Here is an 18,424-nt window from a genome sequence, read left to right on the forward strand (position 1 = left end):
ATTTAGTTTGATGTAGTCTCATTTGATTATTTTTGCTTTTGTTGCCATTGTCTTTGGAGTGAGAGCCAGAAAATAATGCTAAGCATGATGTCAAGGAACTTACCATATGTTTTCTTCTAGGAGTTTGATAGTTTCTGGTCTTAAAAGTTCAAGTCTTTAATCAATTTTGAGTTAATTTTTGTGTATGGTATAAGATAATGGTCCTGTTTGATTCTTTTACATATGGCTGGCTCGTTTTCCCAACACATTTATTGAAGAGACTGTTTTTTCCCAATTGACATTCTTGCCTCCTTTGTCATAAATTAATTCACTACATATGCATAAGTTTATTTCTGGGCTCTATTCTGTTCCATTGATCTATGTGTCTGTTTTTATGCCAACATCATACTGTTGTGATTAGTAAAGATTTGTAGTATAGTTTGAAATCAGGGAGCATGATACCTCCAGCTTTGTTCTTTTTAAGATTACTTTGGCTATTTGGTGTCTTTGTGGTTCCATACAAGTTTTACAATTATTTGTTCTAGTTCTGTGAAAAATGCCATTGAAATTTTGACAGGGATTGCACTGAACTTGTAGATTACTTTGGGTAATGTGGACATGTTAACACTACTCGTTCTTCCAATTCGTGAGCGTAGAATCCTTTCATTTATCTGTGTCTTTTTCAAAATTTATTTTATCAATGCTGTATCAGTGTGCAGGTCTTAGACCTCCTTGATTACATTTATTCCTAGATATTTTACTCTCTTTGATGCATTTGTAAATGGGACTGTTACCTTAATTTCTCTTTCTGATAGTTTGTTATTAATGTATAGCAATGCAACAGATTTTTGTATGTTGATTTTGCATCTGGCACCTTTATTGAATTTATTCTGTTTTTTTGTGGAGCCTTTAGCGTTTTCTGTATGTTGTGTCATCTGCGGATAGTGACAGTTTTCCTTCTTCCTTCCCAATTTAGATGCCTTTTATTTCTTTTTCTTGCCTAATTGTTCTGGCCAGGACCTCCAATAGTAATACTTTAGTCAGCCTGCACCTACTGGAAATGCCTATCAAGGAAAGCTAACATACATCAATTAACAATCCTCCAACTAATCTTTAGTTAGTTTACCCTACACCAGAAGATAGGCCCAGCTAGCCTTATAAGGAAATACCTGGCCTCCTAGCCAGTCATGCCCTGTTTCTGTGTTGCCTCTTCTAATGCTCTGTAATTCTCACTCTTGCCTATAATCCCTCAAGAAGAGCACTCTACTGCTTGATAGGTGCTGTACTCCCCCAACCCTTGGGTCATTTTCCCTTGAATAAAAGACATCAAACTAGTTACTAAATTGTTTTAGTTTTTGTCATTTGACAATAGTAAACTCAGGATGTTGAAACATAGTGGAAAGAACTCTGAACTTGGATTTAGGAGATTGAGATTAGGATCTGAGTTCTCTAGGTCTAATGATAAAGTTTATGCAATTTTGAATTAAATATTAAAAATAAAGTATCATGTCTCAATGCAAACAGTTTGAAATAATGTAGTCCCCCAAATTTATCAATATTTGCATAATTTGAAAGCTGTTCAGATCTATTGAATTAGAAGTTGTGTTTATTTTATTGAAATACTTCCACTTTATCTGGTGAACAGAAATACCCAATGTCTTCTGTATGGGAATGGTCTTAAGATATATAAATATCAGATTTTGCAGGGAATTCAGGAAGGCATCACTTGCATAAAAGACAGTCTTCCTAGCCTAGGTAAGTCATCTGTCTTCTCTTGAATATTCTCACGAGGGAAACTGGAAGAGGAAAATCAACCTCCTAGTTTTAAATGAGGAAATATAGGTTAAAAGTACCTAGTTTAGTGGTTGGTACAGACCAGGAACTCAGTGAATGTTACTTGATTTGGAAAATGGACAAGATAGACAACTTAAATTGAATGTTTTCTACTAGAAATTCTTGAAACTATAATGGTGATATCTCTCTATTACAGATAAGGAAATAGGATCAGAGATCCAACTTTTTGCATATGTGTGGATTTTGAACCAATGCCTGCCTGCCTTCATATGTTTTTTTTTGTGTGTTGAAATAGTGACTAAGGTAGACAAATTATTTTTGAAAATGGACTGATAGGACTAAAGAAATAGTTATCTAAGTTCCTTATTTCTTAATAGACAAGAACATTAAGTAATAATCAGACATACATTTTTAAAAAGAAATTAAAATCATCTCTTTCAGGGCTTCCTTTCCCCCAATCATGAAATGAATGTGATAATTGAATAGCTCTTTTAATCAGAGGTAAAGGTCTTTAAAACTCCCGATTATTCAGCAGGAGTTTGTTACTTTCACAGACATGTTCAGGTTTAAAGTAAGAGGAAGTCTAGGGTGATAGAGGGTAGATTTGTAGCACTTTCCCTGTTTGTTCTAAGAGCTGAATATGTATGCTTTTCTGAGCTAGGAAGATATCAGATGCATTAATCATGTACTAATTAGAGCTCTTGGGAAGAACATGCTCTCATAAATGCAAGACGTTGTTAGCAATGGAGTGATTAGTTATAAAAACACTTAATTTAAAATTTAAGCCAACAGTTGGAGAAAATAGCATTTTAAATCAATTTTGGAGTAAAATGGACACAGATAAAACCTCAAGTTTGAGAATATTGAAAAAAGTTAATGTTTTGACTGACCACACCTTGGAAGGATGATTTAGAGGATGCATATGTCTTTGAGGCCCAAGGGTAATATTCTGATTTGGCAAACTAGAGTAGATGGGCAAAAACTGGAACGAGGGTGGAGAATTCTTTCTTCTGTGTTATGGATTTGTACAAATTGGGAAGCTTGGAAGGGCCTGAAGCAGTGGCCATGCCCTGGATTAAAACTAGATTCTCTCAAGTTCTCTGTGAAGCAGCTGAACTCACTGAGATCCCAATAAGTACAAAATATTGTATTTCACCATTTCTGCTTGTGGGCAGCTAATTTTTTCTTATCTCAGCTGGGGTTTTGATCCTTTCAACCTAATAACTTCTCTACCATCCTAGCCTTTGCTCATGGATCAGAAAATAACCAAAATATGTTTCTTGTAAAATATCTCAGAGCGTAGTAGATTTGATTGCTCCTGCATATAGCAGAGAACCAACAAATCACTTTATAGAGGCTGGACTTGGGAAATGCTGGAGGTGAGGTCGAAGGGTAGAAGAGGACAGTTGGGAACAGGAAAAGATGTAGGATGACTGCTCTTACAGATGCCCATCCAGACTGTGCCTGGCCAAGTGGCAGAAGATAAGCCTGGAGGAGGGAGTCTTGGCTTCTACTTCCCTTGTTTGCCTTGGTCCACTTGGACCTGCTCATTTGACAAACACATTAACATAGAAGAAGGCAAGGTAGTGTCTGTCCTCTCACACTTCAGTCTTTGTCAGAAAGTCGATTTTTAAAGTTCTTTGGGGGTGGGGATGTCTTACTTCAATATACCTCTCTTAATTATCAATATTCTTGGTGATTGTTTTTTTAAATTTTATTAAAAAATTTTTATTGAAGTATATTCAGTTTACAATGTGTTAATTTCTAGTGTACAGCATGGTGATTTATTTATAACATAGATATATTCCTTTTCATGTTTTTTTCATTATAGACTATTACAAGATACTGAATAGTGTATATAGTATCTGTAAATTCCAAATTCCCAATTTATCCCTCCGTCCTCCCCTTCCCTAGTAATCATAGTTTTGTTTTCTATGTAAGTCTGTTTCTGTTTTATAAGTAAGTTCATTTGTACCTTTTATTTTTTAGATTCCACATATAAGTGATACCATATATGGTATTTTTCTTTCTCTTTCTGGCTTACTTCACCTAGTATGACAATGCCAAGTCCATCCATGTTGCTGCAAATGTCATTATTTTATTCTTTTTATGGCTGAGTAGTATTCCAGTGTGTATGTATGTGTGTATTATATATCACAACTTCTTTATTCAGCCGTCTGTTGATGGACATGTAGGTTGCTTCCATGTCTTGGCTATTGTGAATAGTGGTGATTGCTTTTCTCAAATTGAAGTATAGTTGACGTTCAGTGTTACATTAGTTTCGGGTGCACAACACAGTGTTTCAACATATGTATGCATTACTAATTGATCACCATGATATGTCTAGTAACCATCTGTCACCAAGCAAAGTTACTGCAGTATTATTGACTGTATTCCCTATGTTGTGCATAACATAACTGTGACTTGTTTTATTACTGGAAGTTTATATCTCTTAAATCTCCTTCGCCTATATTGCACAATCCCCCACCTACCTTCCCTCTGGTGACCATCGGTTTGTTCTGTGTATCTGTGTGTCTATTTGTTTTTTAGAGTCCACATATAAGTGAAATCATATTCTGTCTGTTGTTCTCTGTCTGACTTGTTTCGCTTAGCATAGTGTCCTCTAGAATGAGCCCTCTAGGTTCATCCTATACTTGCAAATGGCAAGATTTCATTCTTATGACTAGGTAATATTCCACTGTGTATGTGTGTGTATGTACCATCTTCTTTATCCCTTCTTCTGTGGACACTTAGGTTGCGTTCATATCTTGGCTGTTGTAAATAATGCTTCAACATAGGGGTGCATGTATCTTTTTGAATTAGTGTTTTCATTTTCTTTGGATAAATACCGAGAAATGGAATCATTGAATCCTATTGTTGCCAAAACATGGCCTCTGTACCCCACTTACCTTATTGAGACTCCAGGACAGAGTTTTGGATAAAGTAGAAAAGGCAGCTTTATTTCTTTGCCAGGCAAAGGAAGTTACTGTGGGGTAATGACTCTTAAGACTGTGAGCCTGCTGGGAAGAGAAGGCAGGGGGTTTTATAGTAAAAGTTCAAGGGGGTGGAGCTAGTTTCCATAGAGATGACATACAGGGTAACAAATTGTTGCAAAATTGTTCTTATTTTTGTAGATGCAGTGATCTTCCCTCTACTGGGTTTGAAGTTCACCTCTGGCTTTGGAACTGTCTTAATATTCTTGTACCTAGAACAAAGGATGCATAAGAAGGGACTCCATGGAAAAGAGCTCTAGAGAAAAACTTGTATAGTTCAGAGTCAGGTTGATAAATGCTTTTAGCCTTTAAGCAGCCTGAGGCCTGGGACCTGCAGCTTCAACAACAGGATACAAAGAAACCAGAAGCGGTCCAGAAGAGGGTACTGGAGTCAAGAGGAGGGCATTGGTGTCACGAACAAGGCACTGAGGGCAAAAGCAGGTCACTGAGCATGATCCCTGCAGGCAGCACCAGCACCACAAGGGGGTTGGGTGGACTACGCAAGCCTCCCTCCTTTCCAGCCTAACTCTGGTCAGCAGGGGCAGGAGAAAAACCTTTGAAACCATTATACAGCTAAGCCATTACAAACACCATTACAGATATCAGGTGGTCACTGATGACAGTAGGGTCCTGCTCAGTTACAATTTGGTAGTTCTGTTTTTAATTTTTAAAGAAAACTCCGTGCTGTTTTATATAGTGACTGTACCAATTTATATTCCACCAATAGTACATGAGGGTTCCCTTTTCTCCACATTCTTACCAACATTTGCTTATTTGTTGGCTATTATCAAAAAGACATTCTGGTAGGTATGAGGTGATATCTCATTGTGGTTTTGATTTGCATTTCCCTGATGATTAGTGGTGTTGAGGATCTTTGCATGTGTCTGTTGCCTATCAGTGCGTCTTCCTTAAAAAAAAAAGTCTATTCAAGTTTTCTGCCCATTTCTTAATCAGATTTTTTTTTTGTTACCGAGTTGTGTGAGTTCTTTGTATGTTTTGGATTTTAGTCCCTTATCGGATACAGGATTTACAAATATCTTTTACCATTCAATAGGCTGCTTTTTCGTTTTGTTGTTTGTTTCTTTGCTGTGCAAAAGCTTTTCAGTTTGATGTAGTGTCATTTATTTATTTTTGCTTTTGTTCATAAAATCCATGGGAGTCTAGCAGTGTGTGGCTTCTAACCCTTTCAACCTCCGTTGGTTCAGAGGATTAGATAAAACACTGTCTTTGGGGGAAAAAACCCTGCTCTTCCCTAAAAGGATTAAGTTTTAATAAAATGGAAATTTATGGTTTAAATTTTTTACAGTTTAGGAGGGCTGTTTCTTTAGGTCTGTGAGTATGGAGGCTTCTCAATATGATGTTTAAAATAATACTATTAGTATAGAAACCTGAAACAAGCATCCTACCACAAAAATAAGGTTGCTTTTGCTGAACTCATTTGGGTTAAGTGTCCAAGGATTTCCTTAATACTAATTTCAGAATATTGAGCTTTGAGGGAATCTTTATAAAAGGAATATCATCAACAACTTCCATCCGCTGTGTGCCTCCAGTTGGTAAGCAGTAAAAGAGCATCTTTGTTACTGAGTCCAGACTCATTCTGCTCACCATGTGACAGGCCAGTAAATCGGGAGACTAGGTGTGGGGGCAAGGAATAATGACTTTATTCGGAAAACTAGCAGTCAGAGAAGTTGGGGACCAATGTCCTAGAGAACCATCTTCCCCAAGTCAGAATTTTGAGCTCCTTTCATACTAAAAAGGGGAGAGGGTATGATTGGTTGTTGCAAATTTCTTGTCAGAATCCTTTGTTCTTATAGTTGTCCCTGTGGTCAGGTCGTGATGTCCCTGTAAACCTCCAAGAAGTCAAATGTTATTTTCTGTTCTGCACCTTTTTAATCTTTATATGAATGGGAAAGTGTTGTACCCTTAAAGGTCAGAGCTTTGACAATGGGCTTTATGTGTATTTCAGGCTACAAGCAACATTCTTTTACAAAAGGTACAGGACCAGCATGACTAAGCACAGGAAATAGAGCACAGGGTTGGAACCAAAGGAACAGATCTAATAGGAAGTCAAATTTGTTTTTCCCTACTACGTTTTGTTCAACAAATTTGTGAGTTTGGAGTATTAGCTCCATTTTATAGACAAAAAAACTGAGGTCCAGCTAACTGATGTAATTTACCTGAGGTCACATACCTAGAATACTTGGAAGCAGAGCTATCTCACTTGAAAACCATTGTTTGGATAATCTTGGCCAGTATTTGGGTAGCTGTAGAATTTTTCACAAGTAGCTACTATGTCTTGGGAACTATTGGATACTAATGGAAGCCTTTCATATAATGTGTTCTCTTGCCTCAAGCTGGAGGCTTAGAAAAATGGAGTAAAAGAAAGGATCCTGGTAGGTCTAATTCATTCCTTTTCCTTAGCTCTACTCCCCACTGTCCACTCTGTCCCTCTTATAGGAAGGCATCTATGACTATGATTTTGTGATGACTACTTGGCAAATAGCCCCACCAAATTATTCTTAGTTTGGAAAAGTGACTTCTGAGACACCTGATGTATTGGCACTTGTACTGACTTCAACCCACATCTCTACTAGAGGAACTTGGTCTATATTGTCACCACAATAAACTGCACAGTCAGACCCAGATTCACTGCATCACATGAATGTTTTTGACTGCATGACAGTAGCCATCTGGATTTTCTAAATTTCTCACTGATTTTGGCCTTAGTGTTTCATTTATCAGGTAGAGAGGGGCTATATTATCCTAAGGAAAATTTGTCAGAGGTTTGGCCTAGCTTAAAGACCATAGTGATTCAATTGCTGAACTTACGTATGCCTTTCATTTTGGGTGTATGTCCCTGTATTGAGTACAGGTTCATCTTAGCTTGGGCATGTTTGTGATACTCTCTAGAATTAGCTTCTGGGGGTTTTCTAAATTAATGAGTAGATTTCATCATGGGATGATGGAACTAATAAGGTAATTTCTTTGGATGTAGTGTAGCCAGTGACACGTGTAGGGGTGTGTTGGGGGGGGGTGTGAAGGGAGGAAGGGACAGAGGGACGTATGGAGACCAAGCATGCTGGGGATTTGGAATTTATAAAAATAATTTGTTCCTTAGTTTTCAGAGTAACATTTCTTTCTTATTACAGGAATGATGTATGATTGTTGTAAAAAAAAAGTTTATATAGATGGATGCTCAAAGGAAAAAAAAATGACATCTTAGTGTTAGTCACTGTTAAGATTTGGTTCACTTTATCCCAATCTCTGTGTGTCTGTGTCTGTGTGTGTGTATACATTCATACATTTGTTTTTGCAAAAATGAGCCTATGCTATAAATATTCTGGAGATTGTATTTTCAGATACGTCTGTTCATCAAATACTCTTCTCTAATATTGTTAATGTCGATAAAGTTTAGATTTTTATTATTATTTTTATTTATTCTGTAACTTTGCAGCAACTGACTGATAGAAAGAGGCTTTTTAACTTTTGGGTCCCTCATCGGCCTGCTTCCCCTCTCCCATCGGCAGCGTGTGTTTGGTGTTGCTGCTGCCCTGACCTGAGACCCACCGCACACCAGAGACACTGAGAAACTGATTGCTGCTGACAGTTCATCTGCTTTTGCTGTTTTTCTTGCAGGAGACAGAGCATGTGGTACCCAGCCAGTCGGAGTGTCAGGGGAGAACAGGAATGCCAGCTCAGGAGAGTCCACAGGACCATACCTTTAGGTGCCAAGAAACCGTGCGAGTTCAACCAAGGTGGGTCCTTTGTTGACGGAAGTTGCATTGGGCCTGGGAGTCCTTGCCCAGAAATGCTAATGCCTGTGCTGGCTACCCCAACTCAAGAGGCAAGGCACTTCTGTTGGCATTCCTTGAGGTCAGAGAAGCTGCTTAAAGAGGCCCAGACGGAGAATCATTGAGTCTGAGTTTAAGAGAAATGTAAATAACTGCTTTCTCTGCCTTCAGTTTGAAGATAATGAGCCTTAAGGCTCAGAGGGGAGTGGAGACCAGTCTGCCCTTAGAGAAATGCTGATTTTATTGTATCTGCTTTCATTCTCTGCTAGAGGTGATTAGGTTTTCTTCTGTGATAACGATTAGTGATGACAGTGCAGACATCAAGCCAATTGCTTTTCACATCTTCTGTCATGTGGCCCTCGCCACTTTTCCAGAAACTGGGTACTCCTAGCCTCATTTTATGGCGGGGGAGCCCGAGACTGAGACATTCAGGTGTTTGTCTAATGTTGCACAGTAAGAAGTTTGAGCCAGAATTTGAACCTCCAGATGTCTGATTACAGCATAGCAGATGCTGCTGCTTCTGTGCTGATTGATCTAAGTGGTGCCCTTAAGCCCTGAAGTGGCCCTGAAGCTGGCTTCTCTGCTCTGCTAGACCTGCTGGAGATAGCCTGGGGTCCAGGGCAGGAATGTGGGCGGAAGGCTGTCTGTAGCCAGGTTGGCCTGGCCTTCGGATGGGAGCCTGGCATTGCAGCTGTCTATGGAAAGTCTCTTCTGGAAATAAACAGAAGAAAGAATTCAACCGCTAGTTGTGTCAGCTGTCTTTGTAGGATCTTGTGTACAGTGTAATCATAGCTCTTGCTCAGGGAAAGGGAGGGCTGTGCTTCTGAACATGACCTTTAGAAATTTTTTCCAAGGCAGCAGAGTCGAAATGAATCAACAACTACAGACAAGATTGGCTGTGTTATGAAATTGTGCTTTTAAATACTTAGCTTACTAAATTTATAGAGCCCCAGAGGGTTGATGAGGACCCCAGATGTAAGGTGACTGATTATCTGGTTGGATTCCTGGGTGCCTTTTCTCACCCTCCTCACCCTTTTCTCACCCTCCATCTCTCTTTTTTTTTTTAATTAAAAAATTTTCTTTTAATTTTTTAAAATTAAAATATAGTCAGTTTGTAATGTTGTATCAGTTTCTGGTGAACAGCATAATGTTTCAGTCATACATGTGCATGTTTTCATTTTCATGTTCTTTTTCATTATAGGTTACTACAAGATACTGAATATAGTTCCCCATGCTATACGGTGTAAACTTGTTTATCCAGTTTTATGAGGATTCTCCCTTTATTTCTGTTGTAAGAGATAATCTCCCAAAGTTTAGTAGGTATTTTGTGCAAGTTGTTTCACATGTAAATGTAGTTGTTGTTGTATTCATGGGAGAGGGTGAGCACTGCATCCATCTACTCTGCCATCTTGGCCTCAACTCCTGGTCGCCATCTCTTGTCTGTTTATCTTGATCTCAGGTCAGGTTCGGTAAGACTCAGCCCTGTCATTTCTCTGCTGACCAGGACACTCTCCCTCCTTCTGGAGGCCTTATTGTAACAAAGCAGTTTTAGGCTGGCTGGAACCAGTTTAGGCAGTGACCCTGTCTCCCCCACATCAGAGTGGTGACTGCCTCTCTCAGCAAGAATAAGGCCAACTATGTATTCCCATGCGTATTTCAGAATAGTAAAAAAGGTAATGCAAAACACTAAAAACAAAAGGAAATCATTCATACTTGTGTATGGAATAGATGTTGGCCCTTTGGGGTGGATATTCCACAGAAGCTGATGAAGAAAATTACATTAGCAGTTACCCTTCTCAAGATACTTGATATTTGGTACCCTTAAAACCACTTTATATGCCACGTACTGTGGAGAAGGTAAATGGTAATATTAATGTCATCAAAAGGAAAGTCAGCAATTTAATAGGATTCTGTGGTGGGAGTCATTCACATATGACTAGTAAGAGCTAAGTGTATTGAATTAGAAAAACCCTAATGGGGCAACATAAAGGCAGCAATTCTTTTTCTTGTAAGATTTTACTTATTTTTAATTTTTATGATTATTTTTTAATGGAGGAACTGGGGATTGAACTCAGGACCTTGTGCATGTTAAGCAGATGCTCTGCCACTGAGCTATTCCTCTCCCCTGGGCAGGGGTTCTTACATTTGGGGGTAGGGAGTTAGTTTCATTAAGATTCTCAGATTCATAGCACCTTTCCTCAGAGCAAAAGGGATGCACATACACACAAAAGTTAATGTAAATTTTTAGGAGGTTCCTAGACCTCTTCTGTATATCGGGAAGAGGAATCAGATACAGGGTCACTGGGCAGCCTTCCTCACTAAGTCAAGCTTCTCTCCCCAGTAGATTGGCCATTTCTTGCAAAAACAGATCTGGTCTCTAGTCTTTCTTCCTCTACATTTTAGCAAACTTCCATAGGACCCCAAATACCTTGTTGTTCTTTTCTTCTTTTTCCCTTCTAGCCTCTATATTCTACTTTGACAGGATCTAGCTTTCTGAGCCAGCAGCATTCCAGAATTGTCTGTGCACCAGTGTTGGCAATCACAGGATCCGGTGTTAAGTCCCAGATCAGGAGCTTTGTTAGGCTAGTTGTGTCTGGTATATTAGGTTTAGTGTTTAGATTGGGATGGCAACCTTTAAACTGCAGAGTTATTTGTCACAACCGTGGTGGCGTTACCTAGGGTCATTCTAATGGAACTTAAAAGAAAAACAATCTCAAAATATTACAGGGATTGTGAAATTTGCTGAACTGATGAAATGAGATCTGAGGCTAAAAACAACTTTGACTCAGGTAGCTCACATTCCTGATAACATTCCTCTTCCGTTTTAAGCCAGCATATGGCCAGGTTCGGGCATATCATGCCCATTAAGAACTTGATGGTGACATGGTACTGTAACAGGACACGCCAGACCTAGGTCTGGCTCAAAGTGAGGGAAGAATCCAGGCTAAATCTCAGCAGGTGTAAAATGCCACCTTCTTGGGGATGAGATGGGGAAGCATGTTCTTAGCATAATGAACACTTTGAGAAGAGGAAGAAAGACTTCTGCAGCAAGGAGCCATCAAGGTGTCACATGCAATTTGGGTGAGTCTCAAAGGAGTAGTTAGTGTTCAGAGAGTGACTCCATCATTGTAGAAGTGAGATTTTGTAATTGATTGTGGCATGGGGTGGGTATTTATCTTCCCACGTGTGCCAAGGGGAAACAGTTTCATACCTTACAGCGCTGAGAGTGTGTTGTTAGCTCTTTCTAGCACCAGGAGCCTTTATCTTTGTGGGTGAGCTTCAGGGAGGCCTATGAATGATTTTGCCAAAGTCTGAATGTGTATATACTATATTGGTTTTTTATTGCTACTGTAACAAATGACCACAAACCTGTGGCTTAAAACAACACAAATTTATAGTTTTATAAATTCTGTAGGATACATGACCAACATGGGTCTCATTGGGCTTAAATAAAGACGTCACCAGGCCTGCATTCCTTTCTGGAAGTTTTAAGGGAGAATTGATCTATTTCCTTGGTTATTCCAGCATTCAGAGGCTGCCTGCACTGCTTGGCTCATGGCCTCTTGCTGCATTTTCAAAGTTAGCAACATGGCATCTCTCTGAGCCTTCTTCCATGTGTCTCCCTCTGACCGTGTTACTGGGTCCAAGCTCCTACTGCAGGTCTCATTGACAGGCCAATAAATTGAGAGATGAGTTGTTGGGGCAAGGAACAGCTACTTTATTCAGAAAGCCAGCAGACTGAGAAGAAGGTGGGCTAGTGCCCAAAGATCCAGAGGTAGAATTCAGAATTCTTTTATACTAAAAGGGGAGAGGGTTTGGCTGATTTTTGCAAACTTTTTGGTGCTGGAATCTTGTTCTTGCAGCTTTCTGTGTAGATTTATTTGATCACACTGTTCCTGTAAACCTCCAACAAAACAAAGGTTGTTCTCTGTTCTGCAACTGTCTCTGTATGAATGGAAAAGTGTTGTAACTCTAAAAGTCAGAGCCTTGAGAATGAGCTATATGTGTGTTTCAGACCGTAGACAACATTCTTTTACAGAAGGTGCAGAGCCAGCATGACTCAGCACAGGCAACAGAGTACTAGAGCTAAAGGAATAGATCCATTATGGAGTCAGGTTTGTTCTTCTCTGTTACCAGCCATGGGCAGGAAAGGTTTTTTGATTTTAGGGATTCATGTGATTAGTGGGTCCACTCAGATGGCCCACTATAATCTCTGCATCTCAGGGTCCTTAACTTAATCACATTGGCAGAATCTCTTGTCACGAAAGGTAACGTTAGGAGGGGGACAAGGAGTGAGGACACAGACATCCTGGTAGGTGGCATTATTTTGCTTACTGCATGTGTTTATTTGTCCAGGGAAAATCTCTAAAGCATTTATCAGAATCTCATATGCTACCCATGACCCTCCAAAAGGTTTAGACTCACTGTCTTAATCTCTTCTTAAATCCAAGTTTGCATTCCCTCCACAGAGCCAGCCTCAGATATTGACTGAGCCCACTCTGCCCTTTTTCATTGCATCTTTCCTCCTATTTGCTATACCCCTACGTCCCTCTGTTATATTCCTTGGTGGTACAGTGCCCCACATCAGAGATCTCAGATATGGGGTCCTGGTATCTGGTATGGAGATATATTTGGGTTGTAGAATGTTTTAACATACTTTATTTCAATATTTAAAAATCAAGTTTTACAAATCTTTGTTCTTTTGAAAAATATGATGAGATAACCCAGGGCATACATTCCTACAAGGCAGCAGTTAGCTAGAGCTGAGAAGCAGCTCTCCACTTTTTCACAGTTCTCACCCAAATCTCTTCATTTATTTATGCTCTTTGCTTGGCTCCTGTAGGCATTTGATTTAAAATGCCTGCTTCAATCCTCTTCTTGCCAGCAACTGCTCATCCTTTGGATTCTAGCTGCCTGGAGCTAAGCCCTAATAAGGTAAGGGCTGATAATGCCTTAATGCTTCCTTTTCCAAGATGCTGTGTTTACATTCTAACTTGGATTTTTGGTGCATCTGAGTGGTGGGGCTGCATATTACCCTACCCTAGCATGCTCCTCAGTACCCGGAGTTTTTCAAAATATGTCAAACTATTGAACTGCATTTAGTTAGAGCAAGAATGAAGCCTTAGTAATCATTTAATACAACCCTCTCATTTTCTAGTTTGATACCCTGTGAGGCTGTGATTGGCTTAAGCCCTCACTTCCCTTGTAATAGAACCAAGACAAGTGCCATCAATCTGCTGAGAGCAGTGAGTTGATGAATATGCAGTAGTTTGATTGATTTTTATAGCTAAAGCCAGTGCCAATCCTGTAAATGCTCAAGATATGACAAAGGGGAATTTATGAATGTACGAGAATACTAATGAAGTTGGGGATTTCTTACCCAGCTAAGTAAATTTACTTTTGAGAGTGATTAATTCACTTGTGTTTAAAATATTATATTAGAATTTATGACAGCATTAAGCCTTTTAATGTCATTAAAGACCTCCTCTGTATAAACAGGAGCTATTCTATAGCAGTGTGTTACTACTAATCAAGTTGGTGGTTACATTTGCCAGTTGAAGTTCATTAGCTTCTTCATCTGGAAGTCCCCAGTTAGAGGGGTTGAAGATTGGGGTATTAGCAAGGATAATAGCCTTTGATGGCTTTGACTATTTTTGTAACATTCCAGATAAAAGAAAAGGCTTTGTTGCTTTATGGAAAGAGGAAGTTTTGTTGGCAGCTACTTTTCCATGGGGGATAAATCCTTTCATCTTTTGTTTTTGAGAGAGACAATTTGTATGTGTTTTAATAGCTGATTGTTTCTTGTTCAAATGTTTTTCATAGAAGTAAGCAGAGTCTTAATGGGCTCTGCTAAAAAGAAAAAAACATGAGTTAAGAGAATGAGCGTCCAGAGATTTTTAATAATAAAGAAGATAAGGTCTGCCTTCTTGGACTGTACCAGAGCAGGAGCCCTGCATGTCGTCAGCGTGTTCTTCTTATCGGTGTACTCTTAGAATTTTTTTCTCAGTTGGGGAATGGGGTGAGGTAGAGATTTTTTTTAAAAAAATTAGCTTGTCTTGACAATGTTTTGAAACTCCTTGGTATGCAGTTGGGTAGTGAGGAGGTTCTAAAAATAGCTTTCTCTTCTTACACGGTGTAGGAAGGGGCCCGTATAGTGAGGGCTCTCCCACAGCCCCAAATCCTTCCTCCACTCTGTGGGCACAAACAATCTGGTGGAATGGAAAGAACCTTCAGATAAAGAAATGGAGGGTCTTATGTCGATCAGATGACCTTGGCCGCTTCACTGAAGTCCCTCAGTTCCCTCCTCTAATAAGAGTTGGGGTCAGATAATTTCTAAAGCCCCTTCTGGCTCCAACACTGAAAATGCTACATTCTAGCTGTTTAAAGGATTAGACTTGGAAAGACTTAAGCTTAATAATACAAGCTCTTGCAGTCCCAGATAAAAATACTTCATCCTCCCTGCTGTAGAGCACGTGCGTGCGTGCACACACACACACACACAAACCCCACACTAAATCCTTAAACTGCTGATTGAAAATGAGCCCACGCTTGATTATTCTGGGAATGAAATCCTTTTTTTTTTTTTGAGTCTGCCCTTGATTGCTTGATAAGATGTTAGCACTTTGGCTGGACAATGACTAGCATAAAAATAAAAGGGAGACTCATTCTTTCATTAAAAATAATAATAAAATAAGTGAAACATGATTATATTGGGAAACTACTAGTAAATTCCAAGGACATAAAATTTGTGATCTTACCACCCAGATATGACCTCTGTTACCATTGTAGTGTGCATTTTTATGTTGTCTCTGTTGTTTTAATGTGGACGTAAAAAAGAATGATGTATGAAAGAGGCTTTCTGATGCATTAGGGTTTGAATCTGTTAGAAGCACTGTTTATTTAAAGCAGGCCCCAGAGTATAAAGCTAGCTAGACCAGAGTGCATTCTGACTATACAGTCTTTATACATAGGCTGAGTAATGGGTTAATTATCACAAAGCTAGTGAGATCATTTATGGCCACGGTGAACAAATTTGATTTTTTATACCAAATACTTTAACATACAATTTTCTATAAGAAACTCATTTTTCTATTAGAAACTTGTTTTGCAAACTTTGGTGTCATTATAACCCTGTGTTAGAAATAATACTTCTAGGAAATTGAATGAAAACTTTTGTCCTTATCATATCAACGTCTTGGAAAACTTCTTAGCCTAGCTTGGAATAGATTTAAGAGAGAAATGTCAATAATGATTATAGGAGATAGAGTGTGTATAAACTTAAATCTAATTTAGGACTTTGATGAGCTGGGTAAGTGTTCAGTGTTCCTGAGGCCATGGGAATGAGGCCGTCCTTTAACTTACTCTCTGTCTTCCCAGCGAGGCAGTGGCTACTCCAGTGCTGCTGGTGTTATCGACAGGGTCATTCCTTTTCAAGACTAAAACATCTCACATATACACACATCATATATAACGACACACACAGCTCCCACCACTCTGCCTCTATTTTTTCTTTTATCCTTTACCAATTCTAGATAAAAACATTTTTGATTTAATTTGTATATGCATATGAAAGAGAATATTTGAAATCTATGTGAAATAGATACATGAATTTTCTGCATATATATGAAATCTTAGAAACATATTTCTGTGTAGCTTGTTTGTCCCACTTAATTTGTGTTTTTCCATATCATAAAACATTCATGGCTATGGAATAGTCTATTCTATAAATATACTATCTTTTATTTAACTAATTCCAAATTACTTGATATTTTGAAGGCATTGCTATAGTAAGAATTATATACAAATACTTTGTATATACATACATTATAGTTTCCTTGGTTTGTGCTTAGGGGTAAAAGCTGCCTAGGCGTAGGATTTGAAATGGTTAACCATAGTGAAACTTATGATGGACATGTTTCATTGTCGGATCTGGAGATTATCAATCATGGAAGAAGACAGGGTTATAATAGAAAATCGATAACTTTGAGAGAAGTAGGTGGGAAGTCACCTGGCTGAATTTCTATATGTGGTGGAATCATAGGATAGTGGCTCTGAGTAAAATTGTTTGAGACAGTTAAGTCTTATTCCCTCCTCCATACCTGTGTATTCTAGGTATTTCTGTTTCGTCCACTAGCCCTCCTCGTTTTCTACTTCAGATTGTGCTGAAGGCAGGTGCCTCTGGTTCTCACATTCCCACTGAACATTTGGTAGTCATGCGGGGTTGTGGGGGACAGTTCCTTGTTATGTGGGACTGCTCTGTGCATGTCAGGGACACTGGCTTTAGCTCACAGGGTGTCAGTGGGCACCCCAAGCCTCTGTGTCCCCAATATCCTAAATGTCCCCTAGAGGGCATACCATCGCCCCCTTGAGAAATGCCAATCTTCATGATGGATACTTAAAGCCGTGTTTTATGGGAGTCTTTACTTACATGGGCACATGTTCATGATCTAGTTATACGTGGGGATAGAAGCTATTACATACCACTATTATAGTGTGATCCTCAGAAAGTCCTCAGATGTATCCCTCTGGAAGTTGGGCGCTGCAGTGTTTATCCACACACTCCCCTCTCTGCTCTGATGGCTGAGGGTTGGCCCCAGTGGAGGTAACTCTCCCACACTTTCAGGCTAAGGAATCAAGCTCTGTCTTAAAAACAAACAAACAAAACCCTTGTGGCAGAAAACTGAAGAGACTTGGCAAATACTTGAAGTGGGGAAAGGTGCGTGAGCAGAGCTGTCCATGGGCTGGAAGCTCTGCTGAGACAACTCTGTCTCCTGAGCTAAGGACTCTCTGCACCGGAGCAGGTGTCTCATTATTCTGTATTCAGTGAGTGAAGTTAGTGAGGTGATGGGAGCCGAGCGCTTTGTGTCCTGCTCAGCAAACCAAGCTATTATTAATGATGATACTTTATTGGGACCTCTACTTCTGCTGGATCTCCTGTCCTCAAGATCCTGTCCCAGACTCTTCCTCCTTCCCTCTCCCCATCCTGACATTGGCCTTAGGGGCCTGAGTCCCCTGTTCATATATTCTCCAGGCATTGACATGGTTCTGGCTGTTTTTTGGGTCCATTCCAGCCCACCAAGGTGAGGAGTGGTGCTTATCCCCATGTGGCTGGGCTGCTTTGTGTTCACAGTTTCTCAGTGTGTCTCCAAGGACTTAGCCCTTCCCTCTTCTGGAATGTGTTCCCTAGGAGGCCAGGCCAGAAACACCCAGGTCACTCCTGTACCCCCGGAAGTCCCTCAGCTGCACCCTTCAGCTGCTGGTCGTCTCCTAGGTCATTGCCCCTGGACTCTGAGGATAATGTTAACTAGGTGGGAATGCCCTGGGGTGCTTGGTAAATACACACCGGCAGTCCAGTCCTCTGGAAGTTCTGATTCAGGAATCTGTGTAGAAGTGTAAGATGGGAGGTAGGACTGGGGCTTGGATCCCAGCTACTGGAGGGCCTGTTTTGGGGGTCAGCGTTCCACTTCTAGCACTGACACCCTTGTGCCCACTGTGGGAGTTCATTGACCTGGACAAAGAGATACGTGGGTTGAAAAGTCAGTTTATGAATGTCTCTCGACTTCTAGTTCTGTTTTCTGTCAGCTGTCTCTCTGAGAGTCCTTTGAAACTCTGTGCCCCAGTTTCTCCGTCTTTGAAGTGGGCTGCCCAGTATTTGATCTCAGTCCTTTAGCAGAGTAATTTGGTAAAAAAAAAAAAATCAAGAAGAGATTGGCTTTAACACAGCTTACAGTCTGCAGGGAAAGGAACTTTATGTTTACTGGTTCTGAGGGCTATTCTTGTTTCTAATAATATTACTGGAATTTGTTGCCATCTTGTCTGTGTCTGCATATAGAGCTATTGTTTGTACATAAAGACTGTTTTGCTCAG

General features: G+C 39.7%; 1 protein-coding gene across 14 annotated transcripts in view; it reads left to right on the plus strand.

The window, feature by feature from the left end:
* The window catches only part of FAM13C (family with sequence similarity 13 member C), a 344,617-nt gene that overhangs the window by 236,771 nt on the left and 89,422 nt on the right, over positions 1-18,424 (plus strand). For all 14 annotated transcript variants that reach the window (XR_012077447.1, XM_072971482.1, XM_072971483.1 and 11 more), the window contains one exon: positions 8,403-8,521. Coding sequence is in view for 12 of the 14 variants with exons in the window: in XM_072971482.1 (XP_072827583.1) it covers positions 8,403-8,521 (119 nt within the window). In the remaining 2 variants the exon portion in view is untranslated. The remainder of the gene's footprint in view (positions 1-8,402; positions 8,522-18,424) is intronic.

The sequence above is a fragment of the Vicugna pacos genome, chromosome 11 (assembly GCF_048564905.1).
Source record: "Vicugna pacos chromosome 11, VicPac4, whole genome shotgun sequence".
Taxonomy (NCBI): domain Eukaryota; kingdom Metazoa; phylum Chordata; class Mammalia; order Artiodactyla; family Camelidae; genus Vicugna; species Vicugna pacos.